The following is a 16,312-nucleotide window of genomic DNA, read 5'->3' as shown; positions in this document are numbered from 1 at the left end:
ATAAGGATAAAAATATATGCGTGGCATAAAGGAAGATTATATATGGAAAGGGATTTGCCTCAGTTGAATGATTACCAAGGAGTAGTATAGAGTAGAGAAGATTAGTATACTGGAAGTTACTCACACTGTAGTTTTTAGCGTCAATGTCAAAGTTCAATTGACTGTCAGTGTGTGACAGTAAATATTTGATTCTGTACGAATTCTTATTTCCTAGTTTTACGTTTATATTCTTTGATAAGGATTTTCAAGCAAATTTGGAAAAGAACACGTTAATATTTACTGCTTATAAGAAAAAAATATAAATAATATTTATAAAGCGGCATTCATCGTTCTTACATATTAATTAACTGTCAAAATAATAGCATCAATACAAAATTTATATACTTGCGGTTCTTTATAAACGAACTTTATGCTATTAAAATATTCAGGATAATTCATTTGACCTTTGAGTAAATAGAAAAGTAAAGCATATAAAGAATGTCTAGTGCAGATAGGATCGATTTTGAAATGGAGGTAGAAGTGGAAAGTGCATCGTCAGGACCTTCGGTGGACGTTCCTAACCCTACCTCACCAGCTGCTCCTCCACCGGGAACAAACAAAAGCGTTGTGGTCACTACTGCTACATCTGGCTCTGTTACAGTATCTTTGCATCCATTAGTTATTATGAATGTATCAGAGCACTGGACTCGTTTAAGGGCTCAGGAAGGCTCACCACAGACAGGTTAGTTTTAACGATTATGCGAAAAACGTGTAAAATACATTTAATTCAAATGTTTTTCAACAATTGCAGTTGTAGGAGCGCTCATAGGAAAACAAAAAGGACGAAATATTGAAGTAATGAATTCATTTGAGCTTGTATTCAGTGTGCTTGATGGAGATATTATTATTGACAGAGATTATTATAATTTGAAAGAAGAACAGTGTAAGTTTGACTCATAAATATTATAATTTTTGCTTAATATACCATTTTTTTATATCTTTGGAATTACTAGTTATAAAAATAATGTTTGTGGCACATCATTAATTGTTTCTTATTTCTTGTTTCAGTTAAACAAGTATTTTCTGATATGGATTTCCTAGGATGGTACACAACAGGAGAAACACCTACAGAGAGAGACATTGCTGTACATCGTCAGATTTGTGATATAAATGAATGTCCTGTCATGTTGATGCTTAATCCTGCTGGGAGAAATGGAGATGTAAGCTTGTAAACACACTTCAATTGTTGTTCAGTGAAACTGCATATAATGTATGTGTCCATGGTTACCTGTTACTGAATATTGCTCTGAAACAGGTAACCAAATAACAGCTTTAATAAATTATCCTGTACTTATTTGGCTACTAATTATATATAATAATGTACTTTTACTACAAAATTAATTATCTGCACAAAAGAGATTTAGTAGTAGTGCATACATTATTTTTTATTTATTTACAGCAATTACCAGTGGTCCTTTATGAATCAGTAATTGATGTTGTCAATGGTAGAGCAACAATGCTTCTTGCACCCCTGACATATACTTTAGCTGCGGAAGAAGCTGAGAGGATTGGAGTTGACCATGTTGCAAGAGTATCATCAGGAGAAGCAGCTTTCAACAGTTTAGGTAAATAACATAGTGAAATATTTAAATATATAATGATTATTGAATTAAAAGAATTTGAATGATAACACTATTCCATAGAGAATAATGATCATATAATAATAAATTAAAAATTAATTATTAAATGTGCATTCAATAAAACACATGGTGTGGGTAATTAGAAACAATGTGTCTTGAGAGATTATTTCAAACATGTCTAATCTTTAACTTGGTTAGTTTTGTTGGTTTGTAGACTTGAAGCCCTTATATATTATTGCTTAAATTTCACACTTAAAATTATCATCATTCTAAATAGACACATACTAATCACAAACTAAGCTAAATGCTACATCTGATTTTATTCTAATACTTCATTATTTAGTAAATTAATTTACAATTTAAGTTGTTTCCGTATTTAATAAATAACAAAATGTTTATTTAAAATTACAGTTGCGGAACACTTGACAGCGCAGAGGTCGGCTATAAAGATGTTAGTCTCTCGTGTGCGTGCAGTGCTGGCGACGGTGCGTGCGATCCGCGACGGCACACTGCCGCCCCGCCCCGCACTGCTACGGGAGGCGAGGGCGCTCTCCAATCGTCTGCCTTTGCTTACCTCGCAGCAGTTCAGGACGCACTTTTATAACGTAAGTGTACATAAGACGAGAAGTACACCCACAGCATTCATTTATTTATTAATGCTTTTTTGCTTTGAAAATGTAATAATTTAACTTAACTTAAAAATACATTTAATCATTGAGTGGTCTTATTGCTTATCTTATTGACATCCTACATATTATGCTATATTCATATGCAGTATGTCAATAAGATATATTGTGTCCATGAGTGTTGCTAGTATATTTTGTAGCATTATGACATATCCTTTGATTATGGTTATTTCATATTATAAATATATTTACTGTTTCATAGGTAGCTACACATTTACTTGTGTGTTGTGTACACAGGATATTCAATAGCATTCCTGTGCCTTGTCTAGTTTAATTCAGAGAGATATTAAGACTTACACAAATTTGTTCAAACTTGTTCAAGACACGCATTTAATATAGTCGATTATGCTGTAGCTGTTGGCTCCTATAATTTTAATTATTTCAACCAATAAATATGACTGACAAGCAGACCATAGGCATAGGCATATAGCAAATTAACTTATTTAAAAAAATATTTGAATTAATTTAATAAATTATTTAAAAATACTTTACTAGCCTTTGCCCGCGGCTTCACACGTGTTAAATTCGGAGTAGTTTTTATACATATAAACCTTCCTCTTGAATCACTCTATCTATTAAAAAAAATCCCATCAAAATCTGATGCGTAGTTTTAGATTTTAGCATACATAGGCACATAGGAACAGAGAAGACGACTTCATTTACTATGTAGTGATACTTCATTTTGCGATTATTACCTCTATTATTGGTTTTTGTCATATTTGTGGTACTATAATAATGTATTTATTTTTAGCAATGCAATGATGTGGCGCTCATGACTTACTTGGGTACAATAACGAAGGGCTGTAATGCGATCAACCAGCTGGTGAACAGGTTCAACGTAATGTACGACAGACAGGGCATGGGACGCCGCATGCGAGGGCTCTTTTTTTAGGGTGGACGCTAATAACTTACTGTTTCTTGTATATATAGATAGGCTGTGTTTAATTTTATAGGTTTTCGCAAATATGACACACTGTATTGATTTTTATAGTGGTCAAAGTAATAACTTACTGTGCTCAGAAGTTGTACTGTGTTGGTGTAGAAAATAAAATTTATGATTTTTTTTTAAGATTGCAACACATTCATACCACGTAAAGATCACTAGGTGTGAAGATTGTACTAGTAGAAAAAGTTTACATCGAAGGTATATTGGAATTCTGTATGAGAATATATCAGTAAAAGCTTTCAAAAATCTTTGCGGTTACCAATTATGTGACAAAAAATAAAAAAGAGTACATGAAGTCTTTTTTGTTTTTTTTCAATTTCTTTTATTTTTATATAATATCGATCATACAAGATTATTAACGTCTATACTTAAAACGTGTCCATTGCAAGTAACTTACATCCAATGAATGTTACATTAATTTTAAACATAGTATTGTTTCTTCTCAGATAAAACTAAATCCGAATGATAAAACAACTGCAATCAATTAAATTTAGTTTCATTTCATATCTAATAAACATTGAATATACTTATCATTGTTTTATTTTTATCCTCATATGCACGTTTTTTAAAGAGAAACCATTTTTGTGTATTTTTGATTTTAATAGCTTATTCAAAAAAAGTAAAAAAAAAAACTTTATTATTACTAATTATTCAGTAACTGTGTACACAATTGCCTTAGTAAACTAATTTATAATTTTAATGTAGTAATATTGCGTTCCCAAAAACGATAGTGGTTTATCATATTATGAAGTATCGAATAAAAAAGGCAACAAAATTATTGCAAATTAAGAATTGAGCTAATACAGGTATTATTGGAGTTACTCCTGCTCTAAGATGTCATGATAGGCCACCAGTACAAAAATAGTAACGTAAAAGGTGTAAAATATGAAAATTGGTCTTGTTTTAACTTTATTTTTAGCATCTAAGAATCGTTTAGAATTTCTATCCAAAAAAATGTGAAAAAAATGCACCTGCTCTTTACAGGATGAAATCCACTTGGCTTGAAAAGCTTTAAATGTTATGAAGTGGTAAGTTTAAATTCCAATTAATATAATGCTTATAAAGTTTTATATATTTGGTACATAACATTGGAAGTGCAATCGAGGTAAGAGTACAGTGTTGAATTTAAATGTATACATTGAGTAGTGATATCAGATAATAATAAAGGAACTGGGTTAAATAAAAATGTTTATATGCATTGATTTATTCTGCATTGTATTACAAATGATTACATAAAATTATTAAAGTTTGGACACATTGAGAACCATGCTATGGAAGACCTTATATGAAGTCTGTACATTTGTATACATAATTATCGTTCCTCGGTTTACCTTGTTTATTTAAAAAACCTGTGCACGCAAACTTTAATTTGGTAAGTATTACAGATTAACAACTGTTGTTCAATTATTTTTCAATAATTGCGATAAACAGTTAGGACTTTAAATTCCTTATAAATGTGCTACAAAAGTATTTATCGTGCACTGCAATGACGATATTTTACATATGTATGTACTATCATTTAAGTTCATATACCTATTTATTATTTGTATAAAAATATCTTAAGTTTGAGGTAAACTTAATATTGCTTCCGAGTATAAGTACAAGTATTATTATCTATAACTTGCACGAACACGCTAACAATATGCAATAGTTTAATATCATGTACCTTTAATTTATGTTTGCAAAAACCAATATTTATTATTAAATTATATGTATTGGTGTAATGGCGTTAATATTCATAAATGCATCGAAACCATAAACAGATAAATCCAAAATATTGACATGGAATTACCACATTATGCATTTCCATAAATGTACTATCGCTTTTCTACTTCACAATTTATTAAATAGGTATTAAATACTTGACACAGTAGGTACTGTAGGTTTACGCACGTTGCGGTAACAGAACTTTTTTTTAAATATTTCTTTTTAATTCATACTACAATATTTACCATAATATCATACATATAAATCGCATTAAATTTAAATGAAATAATTAATTTATTTTATATTTTACATGCAAACACATCAAAAATTATTATTTATCTAAATATGGCTGTTTTGTGTCTTAATGTGATTAATTTGAGGCGATAAATATTTTTATAAACATCTTTAGAAATCATCCGGTATCTTTTCAATACCAATAAGTTCGTCAAAAAGTGTATGGTTGTCCGGTATTACATGATGTTCATGGAGAAATTGCCGCGAAAATTTGAGGACGGCCCGGGCAAGTTGTCCAACTGTCCACTTCCGGTCGACTAGCACCCTAACTAATGTATCCAGCTGGGAAGTAAAGACATCGTATTAAATATGAGATATTTGATTATAGTGCATCCTAGATTTTCATAATAAATATGCTGTTTACCTTAAACAATTTCTCATTTCCAAAGGTGTAATAGAAAACTGCGGGAACTCCTGCGACGCTAGCCGCCATCCATTGTAGCAACAGCTTCAACTGGGGATGGCCGCGCTGTCGCCGCCCACACCCCCAGTTCCCAGTCGCTACCGGCTTGCATGATCCACCGGATACTATTTTGTTAGCCAACTCGTTCAACTAAAATGTACGTAAATTTATTTTATGTGAATATATTTACAGTTGTCTACTTTCAAATTTTATGGGTAAAGTATATAAAATCGGTTTAACATAGCGCATTTATTGTGAATTAACGATAACAATACATAATAACACACTCAATTTTTTGTGCCCTAATAATTGAATTCATTGTTTTGAAATCATTCAATTTCTCTTTATTACTCATTTAGAAGATAAGATTTGTTAAAAAATAATTTTTAGTTCATGCACAAGGAATTGTTATAAAAATTAATTTTGAAGTGAAAGAAAGAAGTGTTAGGCGCTTTCCTAATCAACTGAATTGAAATATATTGAAGCGCAACTGGATAGGAAAAGAAAATGTGTTATTATATTTTTTTCTTATTGACGTTTCATATTAGTAATTTTTTACTACTCATGATAGGAAGAGTAAGATACAGTAAACAATTCATTATTTATGTTGCTAATTTATCAAATAGTATTGCAATGAATTACGAATACGTGGATTGATTTATCATTAGCTAATAAAAATGTAAATGTGAAATGGTCTGGCGTATATTCTGAGCTATGTGCAGTTTTAATGTTACGTCAACAATGCGTTAGTAGGTAGTGTTTAAAATAAATTTAAGAATTAATTAGCGACAGACACTAGCAAGTCTGACCTTCGGTTTCTTTATTTTAATCGTAACAGGTTCACATTCGACTGTTTCTTCTATTGTTTCGACAATCATGTTTACTACCCAATTGAGTTTTTTCTTTCTAACACTAGGATTTGATATTTGAGTAGCAGTCGTCTCTGTTGAGGAACTAAAAGATCTTGAGCAATTACTATTTAAGTCTGTCTGTGTAATTGCATTTTCCATTTCCTTATTCTGTATTATCTCCTCTGGTATCGATTCTTTTACTTTACGTCTCTGTCAAAATATCAGAATCTATCAAATTCGATGGTTGTGATAGAGATAGGTACAGGTCATTTGTCTAGTGACCAAAGTGATACGTAAGCGTTTCACGTAAATACCGTGTCTAAAACGTCGACACTATATATACATTAAAGCATTCAGATTCCTAGTTTAACATAGAGAAGCAAGCACATATGTACATTGCTTTAAGATAACTATTTGACTACAAATTAGTTTACAAGTTAGTGCCATAAGAGAGAATACGTGCTTATATATGAGATGATAAAAGAAGATATTACCAAATGTGCAGCAAGACGATGTCGATGTCGCGCCAGCTCTAGTGACAAAGATCGTGCTGCCAGGGCTAGTCTCCGAGGGGCTATCCTTTCCCGAGTGTCTCTTCCGTATAATTCCGCTGCTTCAGCTCCTGCAGCTCCTACTCCAGCAGCACCACTCGCCATTGATTCACTTAGCGTTCGCTTCAGTAGTGATCCAGCAAACCTAGTAAATAAATATTCTAGTTTATCGTTTTTGCAATAAGAGTTATGTATGTGAACATGTTTCAGATTGATTGCGTAACATACCGAATAACTGCTAAATCCCTCGAGTCTAATTCACGGTTTTTATTTTCGGCAGATTCGTTATTTGTAATAGGGTCATTTAACCATTGATTAAATTGTTCGTAAACTTCTTCTAATTCAGATCTGTAAACGAAAAAATTCCGTAAGTATTTACGTCGCATATTTATTGTTTCACCTTGAGTTCGCTGGTTTTGCTATGGAACTTACGTGTATTCAGTACTAAAACTGTATTTAGAACTATTGCCAGTTTCTTTCCTAGATAGTAAACGTCGTATTGGCTTATTACCATTTTCTAAAGTTTCTTCTTCAGTTAATACAAAGCCGACAGAGCCACCACGTTTTACCCTGTTATTGAAAAAATAAGTAAATGCTTTATTTTGTTGCAATCTATGTTGTATATGGTTGTAACAAGATCCATTTTCGATTTATATAAATTTAAGTTAAAATGTTCACCTAATATCGTTATCATTAACACCAGCGCCGGAAATACTAACGCCAACTGCATAACTAGAACTGTCGGTGGACCAATCCCCCGTAGTACTGGTGGTGCAGGAGTTTTCAGCCTCTCTTTTAAGTGCTTCTCGAAGACGGGAAGCAAAACTTAATCTTCTCTCTTCGGTGGACAATTCCTTTGAATATTGGAACGAATTCGGCCTGCCACTTTCTCCTCGTCCTTCATCCTCACTTCCACCTGTGGTTTTTTTATAATAACATGATTTGTACAATTAAATAAATAATTATATAGCAAATAAAATAATTACCATCATCAAAGCTGTTGTTGGCACTGTGATATTCATCATCGCTTGAGTTACAACTCGAATAGAGGCTATCCTCCTGAGTTTCAGCAGTAGGAAGTCCGGAAGTCCTAGTTACAGGCAAACATTCTCCTGAAGACCCAAGCACTATAAATCTGCCTCGTCGGTTGTTTAATGTTTCGGTGTCAGGAGACAACCAACATTTCTTCTTTTGTAATTCAACACCTAAAAATGTATTTATATTTATACATACTGAATGTTGATCGTATGTTAATTTGAGTAGATTTAAAGTGCACTAACTTGGATCGTTTAGATTCAATGTTGCTGCGCAGTAATTTTGCGGAGACGGACTTCTACTATTAATACTATTTATTGTACTGCAGGAAGACGCTTGTTTTATCATTACTGTTGCCTCTACTTCTGGTGGTGTGTGACTAAAGGATTCTCCTAAAAATGTAATAATATGTCAATACAAGTTTTATATTTGTGGTTTCGGAGTAGATATTTAAATAAAATATTTAAAATACTTATACCGATTGGTGATAATCTTCGTTCATGTTTCTGATTGTCACGACACTTCGTCGGAGATTGTTGAAAGGCTAAAAGGCTTTTATTCAATTCTCTTAAAACGTTGTCTTCTTCCCATTGTCCTAAAGGAAGAGCACTATAATCTTCTGCGTCCATTAAACAGACAGTTACCTAAAATAATAACTGAATGAAATATTTACCTGTGTATGATATACACAGATGAATATTTATTCAGGCGATTTATAAAATTTTACCGTTTTGGGTTTATTAAGTAATTCTACGTTAGATTTTGACTTTTTGTCACTTATACGACTAAACATTCTAACACCCTCTATTTTTAAAACTTCGTTGTCTTCTAACGCTTCTACGGACAGCATCGCTGGCAGGAGTTCAGGCATCATGAACATCGATAATGATTCCTGAAATTATTAATAAAAATTATTCTTTGTATGTTCTATAATTACGTAAAAAATAAATGTATAGTTCAAATAATTATTAACCTGGGATTCACCATCCACGAGCACATCTCCGCCTATTCTGCTGGAAGCAAAGCATATTCTGATCGCATCGTCGCTTTCACATCTCTCAGGTCTACCTTCATGTCTTATCATGAGCTTGCATAATGGAAGCGTGCACTCCAACCAGTCTTCTATAGTTAACCACTGTTTTGAAGTCATTACCTGAAAATTCAAATATTAACATAACATTTTACTAAACATTACATAGTTATTGAAATTTTATTAAAAAAGAAAATACCAACTTTACCTGTCTACTTAGTTTAATAGACCCCTCATTGGAATTTTTATCGAGCCATTCAAAATAGTGTAATAGGCTTTTTAATTTACTCCGTTGAGATTTTCTGCAATGCAGTGAATTAATTACACAATCATTTGAATATTTGTTCTTAGCACGCAATTAACCGTACCTTTTAAAAATCGTACCTGTGTAAATTCTTAAAAAAATGCGTAAAATTGAAGTCTTGTAACGTTGGATGTGTTTTGAGCGTTCTTTTCGGAAACGTTGAAAAAAAGGCGTGAGCGATAAGAGAGGACAGAAAATTATAATCGAGCTCTGTAACATCACCTGAAATTATAATACAGAAATTTGAATTTATCGTCTTTTACGTATACGCGTATAGGCAACATACTATGAAAATTTTAATCTGAAAGTATATAATCGGAACGTACTTTGTTGTTGTAGACTAAACATAAGTCCTTTCGGTGGACGCCACTTCTTAAGATGCAGTGCTCTATTCACCATAATTCTTATTGTGTTATCCAAAAAATTCCTGCGTTCCTCATCATCCAATTCTTGATCTAAAAATTGCTCCAAACATTTTAAAAGGTCGGGATCTTTGATGTCGTCATCAGGATCTATTCCAATGCTGTAAAATATAATGATAACTTCATTAAATTTTAAGCCGCTACAACTAGCTATCGAGCTTAGTAGTTGAACGACTATTGAACATACATACTTCGTATGGTGTATGAGAGTTTGCGCTTATGTATGGAAAACAATCCAAATGTTGTTCTACACTTATGTTCTTTCGTATTGGTGTGAATGCGAGCGAACGTTATTTGGAAAAAAAGGGGGGTTTGTCGTCCTACACTTGTGAGTTTTTGTATTCAGGTGACTGAGTAACTGATATTATAATAGACGACTAAATATTTGTCAATAGTTACGATAACTCTACCAAGATCATGTAGCATTTACATGTCTGGAATCATATCAATCAATCATCATTATTGAACAATAATTATGATTCAAACCATTTAGAATAAAAAGAAGATCTTGTATTTACAAACATATAGTACAAATCAACCATAATTATGATTCAAACAATTGAAATACATAGTAGATCGTGTATTAAATAACTGAATTTAAATACATCATCATCAGCCCATATATGTTCCCACTGCTGGGACACAGGCCTCCTATGAGGGTTCAGGCCATAATCCACCACGCTGGCCAAGTGCGGGTTGCCAGATGTCACATGTCGTCGAACTTTTTGATTCTTGGACATGCCGGTTTCCTCACGATGTTTTCCTTCACCGTTTTTAAGCAGTGGCGATGTTATCCACATGTGCAGATAAATTGAAAAATCTATTTATTTCCTGCACGCTCGCCCGGTCTCGAATCCCGACTTATCGATTTTTGAAGTCCGAGGCTCTCGCCACTGAGCCACCACTGCTTTTTTAATTTAAATACATTAATGAAAAAAAAACACTATTTATCAAAATCATTTTCTGATCAAATTTGTTAAAATTGAAAGGTGATTTAAAATTAAGTGTATGAACGTTAATGAAGGTATTATGACACCTATTCGACCGAAAGATGATAACATAAAAAATTGGTTATTTCTCCTAGGATGGCGGATCTTCGAATGTCTTATAACGTAATAGCAAAAAGGAAAACGAATGCCAGAGCGCGAACATGTGGGAATAAATAATGAAAATTTAATGATTTATTACACTTTTTTTTGTATTTTCCGATAGTTGATAAAAAAGGAGAACCATCGTTTTCTGATGTGGCCCACACCCCGCTATACTGTCGAAAAGACTTAATTAAGAAAAACGAGTAGTAGACGTGAGGGACAAACAGACAGAGTTATCTACATTTGGATTTATAATGTTAATAGTAGTAATAATACATAAAATATACCAACTTGCACATATCGTGAATCTTGAGCATACTGGCCGTTAGTTTTGCGGGGGATGAAGCTACGAGCAAATGTTTCAAGTGACGTTGAACGGAAGTCCACCACGGAAGGTCACAGGGTAACATAACAAGCGCCATTCTGAAAAAAAAATATCAGTAGTCCTTAAATTAACAATTTCAAAAACCTATTTAATCTTCAGGATTTATAGTACGAACTAAACAATCTTTCTCTTATATATATTTTATTTTAGACACTTTTGACGAAAATAAATTTTGAATGAACGCATCCATTTTATTTAAATGTGACATCTACTAAAACTGTCAGCGTCAACTGTCATATTATAGTCAAAGTCCAAATTCCAAACTAAAAATCAAAACAAGGTGTTAATCTGTTCAGCAAAGCTCCGTTTTGTAAAATTTTATACAGATATATGTGAAGTTAGTATGGATTTTCCAATTATATAATAATCCATGTAACGAGAACTAATTTATAAATGTATACTTGTATCATACTTGTGTATTAAATTGTAAAATTTTAGGTAGGTACATGTTTCATGTACATACATACATTATAACGAAAAAATATTCAAGTTTTACGTTGGTTGATAAGATAAAGTATAAATAGACGAGATAAATATTTGCGTCGAACTAAAAGGGTGTCGTTTTTTATTTATCGCGCAGTATCAAAGTACAAATTCGACAAAGGTCATATGACAATGCAGTTGAAAACAAAAATATTAAAAACTTTAATATTAGGCGCTCCTGCATCGGGAAAGGGGACAATATCCTCCAGAATAGTGAAGAAATATGGATTTGAACATGTTTCTAGCGGGGACAAATTGCGAGACCATATTGTGAAACAAACTGAACTAGGAAAAGATGTTAAAGGTTACTTAGACAATGGACGGCTGGTTCCTGATGAGGTGATGATTAAATTTATGGAGTCAGAACTTAAGAAAGTTGAAAACAGGTCATGGCTTCTGGATGGATTTCCGAGAACAGTGGCTCAAGCTAATGCATTATGGAAAGTGCAGCCTGTAGACATAGTCCTCAATCTGGTTGTGCCCTTTGATGTGATTATTGACAGGGTTAAGAATAGATGGGTTCATTTGGCATCTGGTCGAGTCTACAATATCGGCTTTAACACACCTAAAGTGATGGGCAAAGATGATGTGACTGGAGAAGATTTGATACAAAGGCCAGATGACAAACCAGATGCTGTTAAGAAACGATTGGAAATTTATGAGAATATGACTAAACCTGTTATAGACTTTTATAAGACAAAAGGAATTATTAAAGATTTTGAAGGTAAGACATCAGATGAAATATGGCCTATGATAGTTGAATATTTAGATCCACTAGTAAAACAGTGATAAAAGCGATAATTTGCACAAGAAATGACTGACAATGTTATAATGTTCTTTTAAATGAATATGAGCCATGAAATATTTTTCAATAATTTTTAGAACTTTTACTTTGTTATTTATGTATTCAATTAATGTCTTCCAATAAGTATAACAAATAAGTCAAACTTAAGTATCAAATATAAGTGTACTTACTGATAATAATTAGATCCTAGTCATTTTATTAATATTTCAGCTTTTGTTTGGTAGCACAAATTTTGACTTTATATTATGATTACAGTAATATATTTATCTGTATAGATTTAGTAAGATTTTACTTTCGGGAGAAGGGTGCAATGAAAGTGAACCAACCAATAGTACATACAATAATCTTTTTGCTTTATTATAAACAAGATTGTCTTTAGGGTTCATAAACCACACACCACTTCCAGGCCATGCTCATGTGTGATTTTAAATTCCTGTTCCTGTTTATTGTTAAACCTTCACTTATTTTATAAACTATTGCCTGCACCTTGGTATATTTCAAGGTACCTATGGTATATCGAATATGTTTGTTATTTAATTTTAAGTATTTATTAATAGAAAATTGAAAATAAAAATGTTTACTGAGACATATCTAATATTTGTTCGCTAAGAAAGGTAGTGAAGTGTTAATGAAGGTTGCATAATAAATTGTATTTTTTAATACTATTGTTACATGAAGCTGGTTCATAATTCCAAAGTTAAAACAACTTATGAGAATTCACATCTGTGCCTTATAGGAATAATTAGTATCACTTGTTAATTATTTAAAATATAATTAAAAACCGTATTGTAAGAGTTATAAAATATCCAATATGACTTTTATTTTCATAATGACCTGTGGTCAGTATAATTGTTATTCACTTAGATCATTTGTAAAATATTAGAACAAAGTTACTATATTGCATAATTATTGTTTGTTCTGTTATAAATTATAATATTGTTATTGAATGAGTTAATAAATATTTAAAAAAGTAGCACTTTGTATTAAAGAAGGTTAATAATTTGGCCTAAATACCTTACTATTCATCAAATCGATAAGGAGCAAAATAAAAGAACATGGGAGGCATAAAAATAGAATAAAACTTATAATGTACCACTAACTTTTTTGCTTTTTTGCAATGGTTTTATTTAACAAAGTATATTTAAAGTTTTCTACTTTGTCTTAACTGCATCTAGTCAAGACTCATCTTTGTTTTACTATCCACAAATAATAACTATTAATTGACTAACTACAAAAAGTTTACTCTAGACATTAAAATAAAAGTACGAGTTACTCTAATACAAGGCATCCCATTCAAATTTGTTTCTATTTAGATTACGTGCTATTTATAAACAAATCTTAATTTGTGAAATTTACATCTATACTAGCTGCGCCTCGCGGTTTCACCCGCGTAAGTCTGTATCCCATAGGTATCGGGATAAAAAGATGCCTATGTGTTATTCCAATTGTCCAGCTATCTACGTAACAAATTTCATTGCAGTCGGTTCAATAATTTATGTGTGAAAGAGTAGCAAACATACATACACATACATCCATCCTCACAAAATTTCGCATTTATAGTAGTAGTAGTCGTTATAGTATTTGTAAGATGTTAAAACAAGAAAAGCGATTAAACAAGGAAAAAAAAAATAACCGAATTTTGAACCTCCTTCCTTTTTGGAGTCGTCAATTTTTAAAATAAGCGTATCTGGGTTTTATATGATCATTCAACTATTAAGTAAAGTAATATGTCTTCTACATTTTTTTTTGTTCATCACTTGTGAGGAGTATTCCTTTATATTGGTCCTTAAGTACAAGCTAAGACATTATTCTTTAATTTCTTCAACTAGTGTTAAATTATCTAGGACATGGTTCACTGGACTATTTGTGACTCTCACGTCAGTGGCCATTGACACTTTGAGATCACTACTCCAAACCAAAAAGGGAAGTATGTCAAGGAGAAATGATAATAATTCTGCATTATCAGTAATTCGCAAGCGTTGAAAATAAATGTTTACTTACTTTACATGTATTCCCTGTTAATGAAGAAGTACAGACGAAGAAAGCACTAAAACAACACTAGATTCACTGTCGCTTTGCGACTATTCGTTTTTTGCGAACTTTTTTCATTGTCTGGGAAGGAGTCCATGTAATTTGTTTTCATACAAATTGTTAATACTTTTTAGACAGAAATAGTATGGGTAGTAAAAATGGGTGCCGGTTGCGGGCGACGTGAGCGCGCGAACCCCGGCTATTTTTAGCAGCTTTCGTGCATCGCCACTGAAATTAGATTGTAAATAAAATTCATGGATAACAGGAGCTGTACTTGTAGGTACAGTTTAATTTAATCATTTCAAGGAATTTTTGTGTTAAAAGAAGCTAAATACTTTTCAGCAATTCAGTTTATCTAACTTGCAAAGTAGGTACCTACTACTAAAACGTTTTGTATTTCTACGCATAAATTTATTAGACACAACAACACTTAAACAACCTATTTCGATAAAAAAATAGGAAATCTGACATTTTAATACGAAAAAACACATTAATTTTCAGTTAAACCGAATGTAGAGGGTTAAACCGTGGGTGAACTGCGAAAATTGTAGTAGCATAAAGTTTTAAGGTTATATACTGAACGTACGTAGATTCTTTTAGTGTTATAACGTGCAGTCTGAATCTCGTCTAAAACCGTACTGACGCCGACTTTCACTGGGGGGCAGCTACCCCAGTAGGTTGTCGCACCCTCCACCCGCGAAGTGACGTCATTGGCGCCGCGTCATGACCTACGCTGTACTCCCAAACCTCAATACCCCATCCCCATCTCGTTGTGAAATGTGCTCGATGTAGAATATAATATACAGTTTCATGACGTCAGCGATGATAATTAAAACCTTCACTTCTGTATGTAACGCGTAGTACGCAGAGGAAAAATTTGTTGAGGAATATCAAGTTGATTTTACAAAAATTAATACGTAATTCGAAACTTGATATGTATTTCAATTGTGGTATCTACTGAAAGATTTAATTTTAAATCTACTGGAAGAATGAAACAAAACGATTGATAACCTATGATTTAAAACTATTATCATCATCATCACTACAAGCATTGTACTTATGATTTAAATAGTTTTAAATCATAGGTACAATGAATTCATTAAAAAATCCTATAAACGTGTAGTTATGGCTAAAGATATTCACGCATGCTCTGTAGACATTTATTGTACGATATAATATGTAGTAGTAATGTATATGCTTTATCAGAATTGGAAATGATCCTTACTTTTTCTGTTATCCTAGTATTCAAGACGCCCTATGAATTTTGTTGCCGCCCTATGGAGTAATTTTGGGCGGGTTTGGGCGGAGTAAGTAATATTATAAAAAAAAAATCAGTTGTCGGATTTTCTGCCTTACTTTGTTTACATTGAATTAGCTAATTTTATTTGTGTTTTTGAAAATTAATACACACTTTTTTATGCGGGAGAGGGCACAGAGCTGATGGTTTGTAAGCGTATACGCTATATATTTGAGGTAAGAAAGACGTCTTGAAATGCGTTGCCCGCCTTACAGGGATAAGGGATACTAAAAGGATTGACGACGGGAATAAAGAAATAGGCTGGGGAGGGTGAGGAAAAGAAAATGTGCCTCCGGCTCTTCCTTGCATGAAGCACAGTAGTAGTATTCGAGTTCTACTATTTCACACCGATCTTCTAAGGGTGTATGGTAT

At 32.5% G+C, this 16,312-nt stretch overlaps 3 protein-coding genes across 3 annotated transcripts; 2 read left to right on the top strand and 1 right to left on the bottom strand.

Annotated features, from left to right (window-relative positions):
- Positions 1–160: 160 nt before the first annotated feature.
- Positions 161–3,735, top strand: LOC119830028 (COP9 signalosome complex subunit 6-like). Its single transcript, XM_038352850.1, has 6 exons — positions 161–721; positions 791–922; positions 1,048–1,199; positions 1,439–1,604; positions 2,031–2,224; positions 3,057–3,735. The coding sequence occupies exons 1-6, from the start codon at positions 478–480 to the stop codon at positions 3,195–3,197; spliced, it is 1,029 nt and encodes a 342-aa protein (XP_038208778.1). The 5' UTR covers positions 161–477; the 3' UTR covers positions 3,198–3,735.
- LOC119830031 lies at positions 3,557–15,373 on the bottom strand. The gene is made up of 18 exons (XM_038352852.1): positions 15,230–15,373; positions 14,614–14,871; positions 11,231–11,362; positions 9,753–9,949; positions 9,507–9,648; positions 9,331–9,424; positions 9,066–9,245; positions 8,820–8,984; positions 8,571–8,736; positions 8,338–8,484; positions 8,044–8,262; positions 7,736–7,973; positions 7,490–7,627; positions 7,286–7,405; positions 7,001–7,202; positions 6,465–6,716; positions 5,617–5,805; positions 3,557–5,534 (listed from the first exon to the last, which is right to left on the bottom strand). The coding sequence occupies exons 3-18, from the start codon at positions 11,359–11,361 to the stop codon at positions 5,364–5,366; spliced, it is 2,751 nt and encodes a 916-aa protein (XP_038208780.1). The 5' UTR covers position 11,362; positions 14,614–14,871; positions 15,230–15,373; the 3' UTR covers positions 3,557–5,363.
- Positions 11,844–13,585, top strand: LOC119830030 (GTP:AMP phosphotransferase AK3, mitochondrial-like). The gene has a single exon (XM_038352851.1). It carries the CDS (start codon positions 11,934–11,936, stop codon positions 12,594–12,596), a length of 663 nt encoding a protein of 220 aa, XP_038208779.1. The 5' UTR covers positions 11,844–11,933; the 3' UTR covers positions 12,597–13,585.
- Positions 15,374–16,312: the final 939 nt, after the last annotated feature.

This window comes from Zerene cesonia, chromosome 11, assembly GCF_012273895.1.
Source record: "Zerene cesonia ecotype Mississippi chromosome 11, Zerene_cesonia_1.1, whole genome shotgun sequence".
Classification (NCBI taxonomy): Eukaryota; Metazoa; Arthropoda; class Insecta; order Lepidoptera; family Pieridae; genus Zerene; species Zerene cesonia.
The sequence above is the reverse complement of the archived record's forward strand: the minus strand, read 5'-3'. Positions and strand labels throughout refer to the sequence as shown.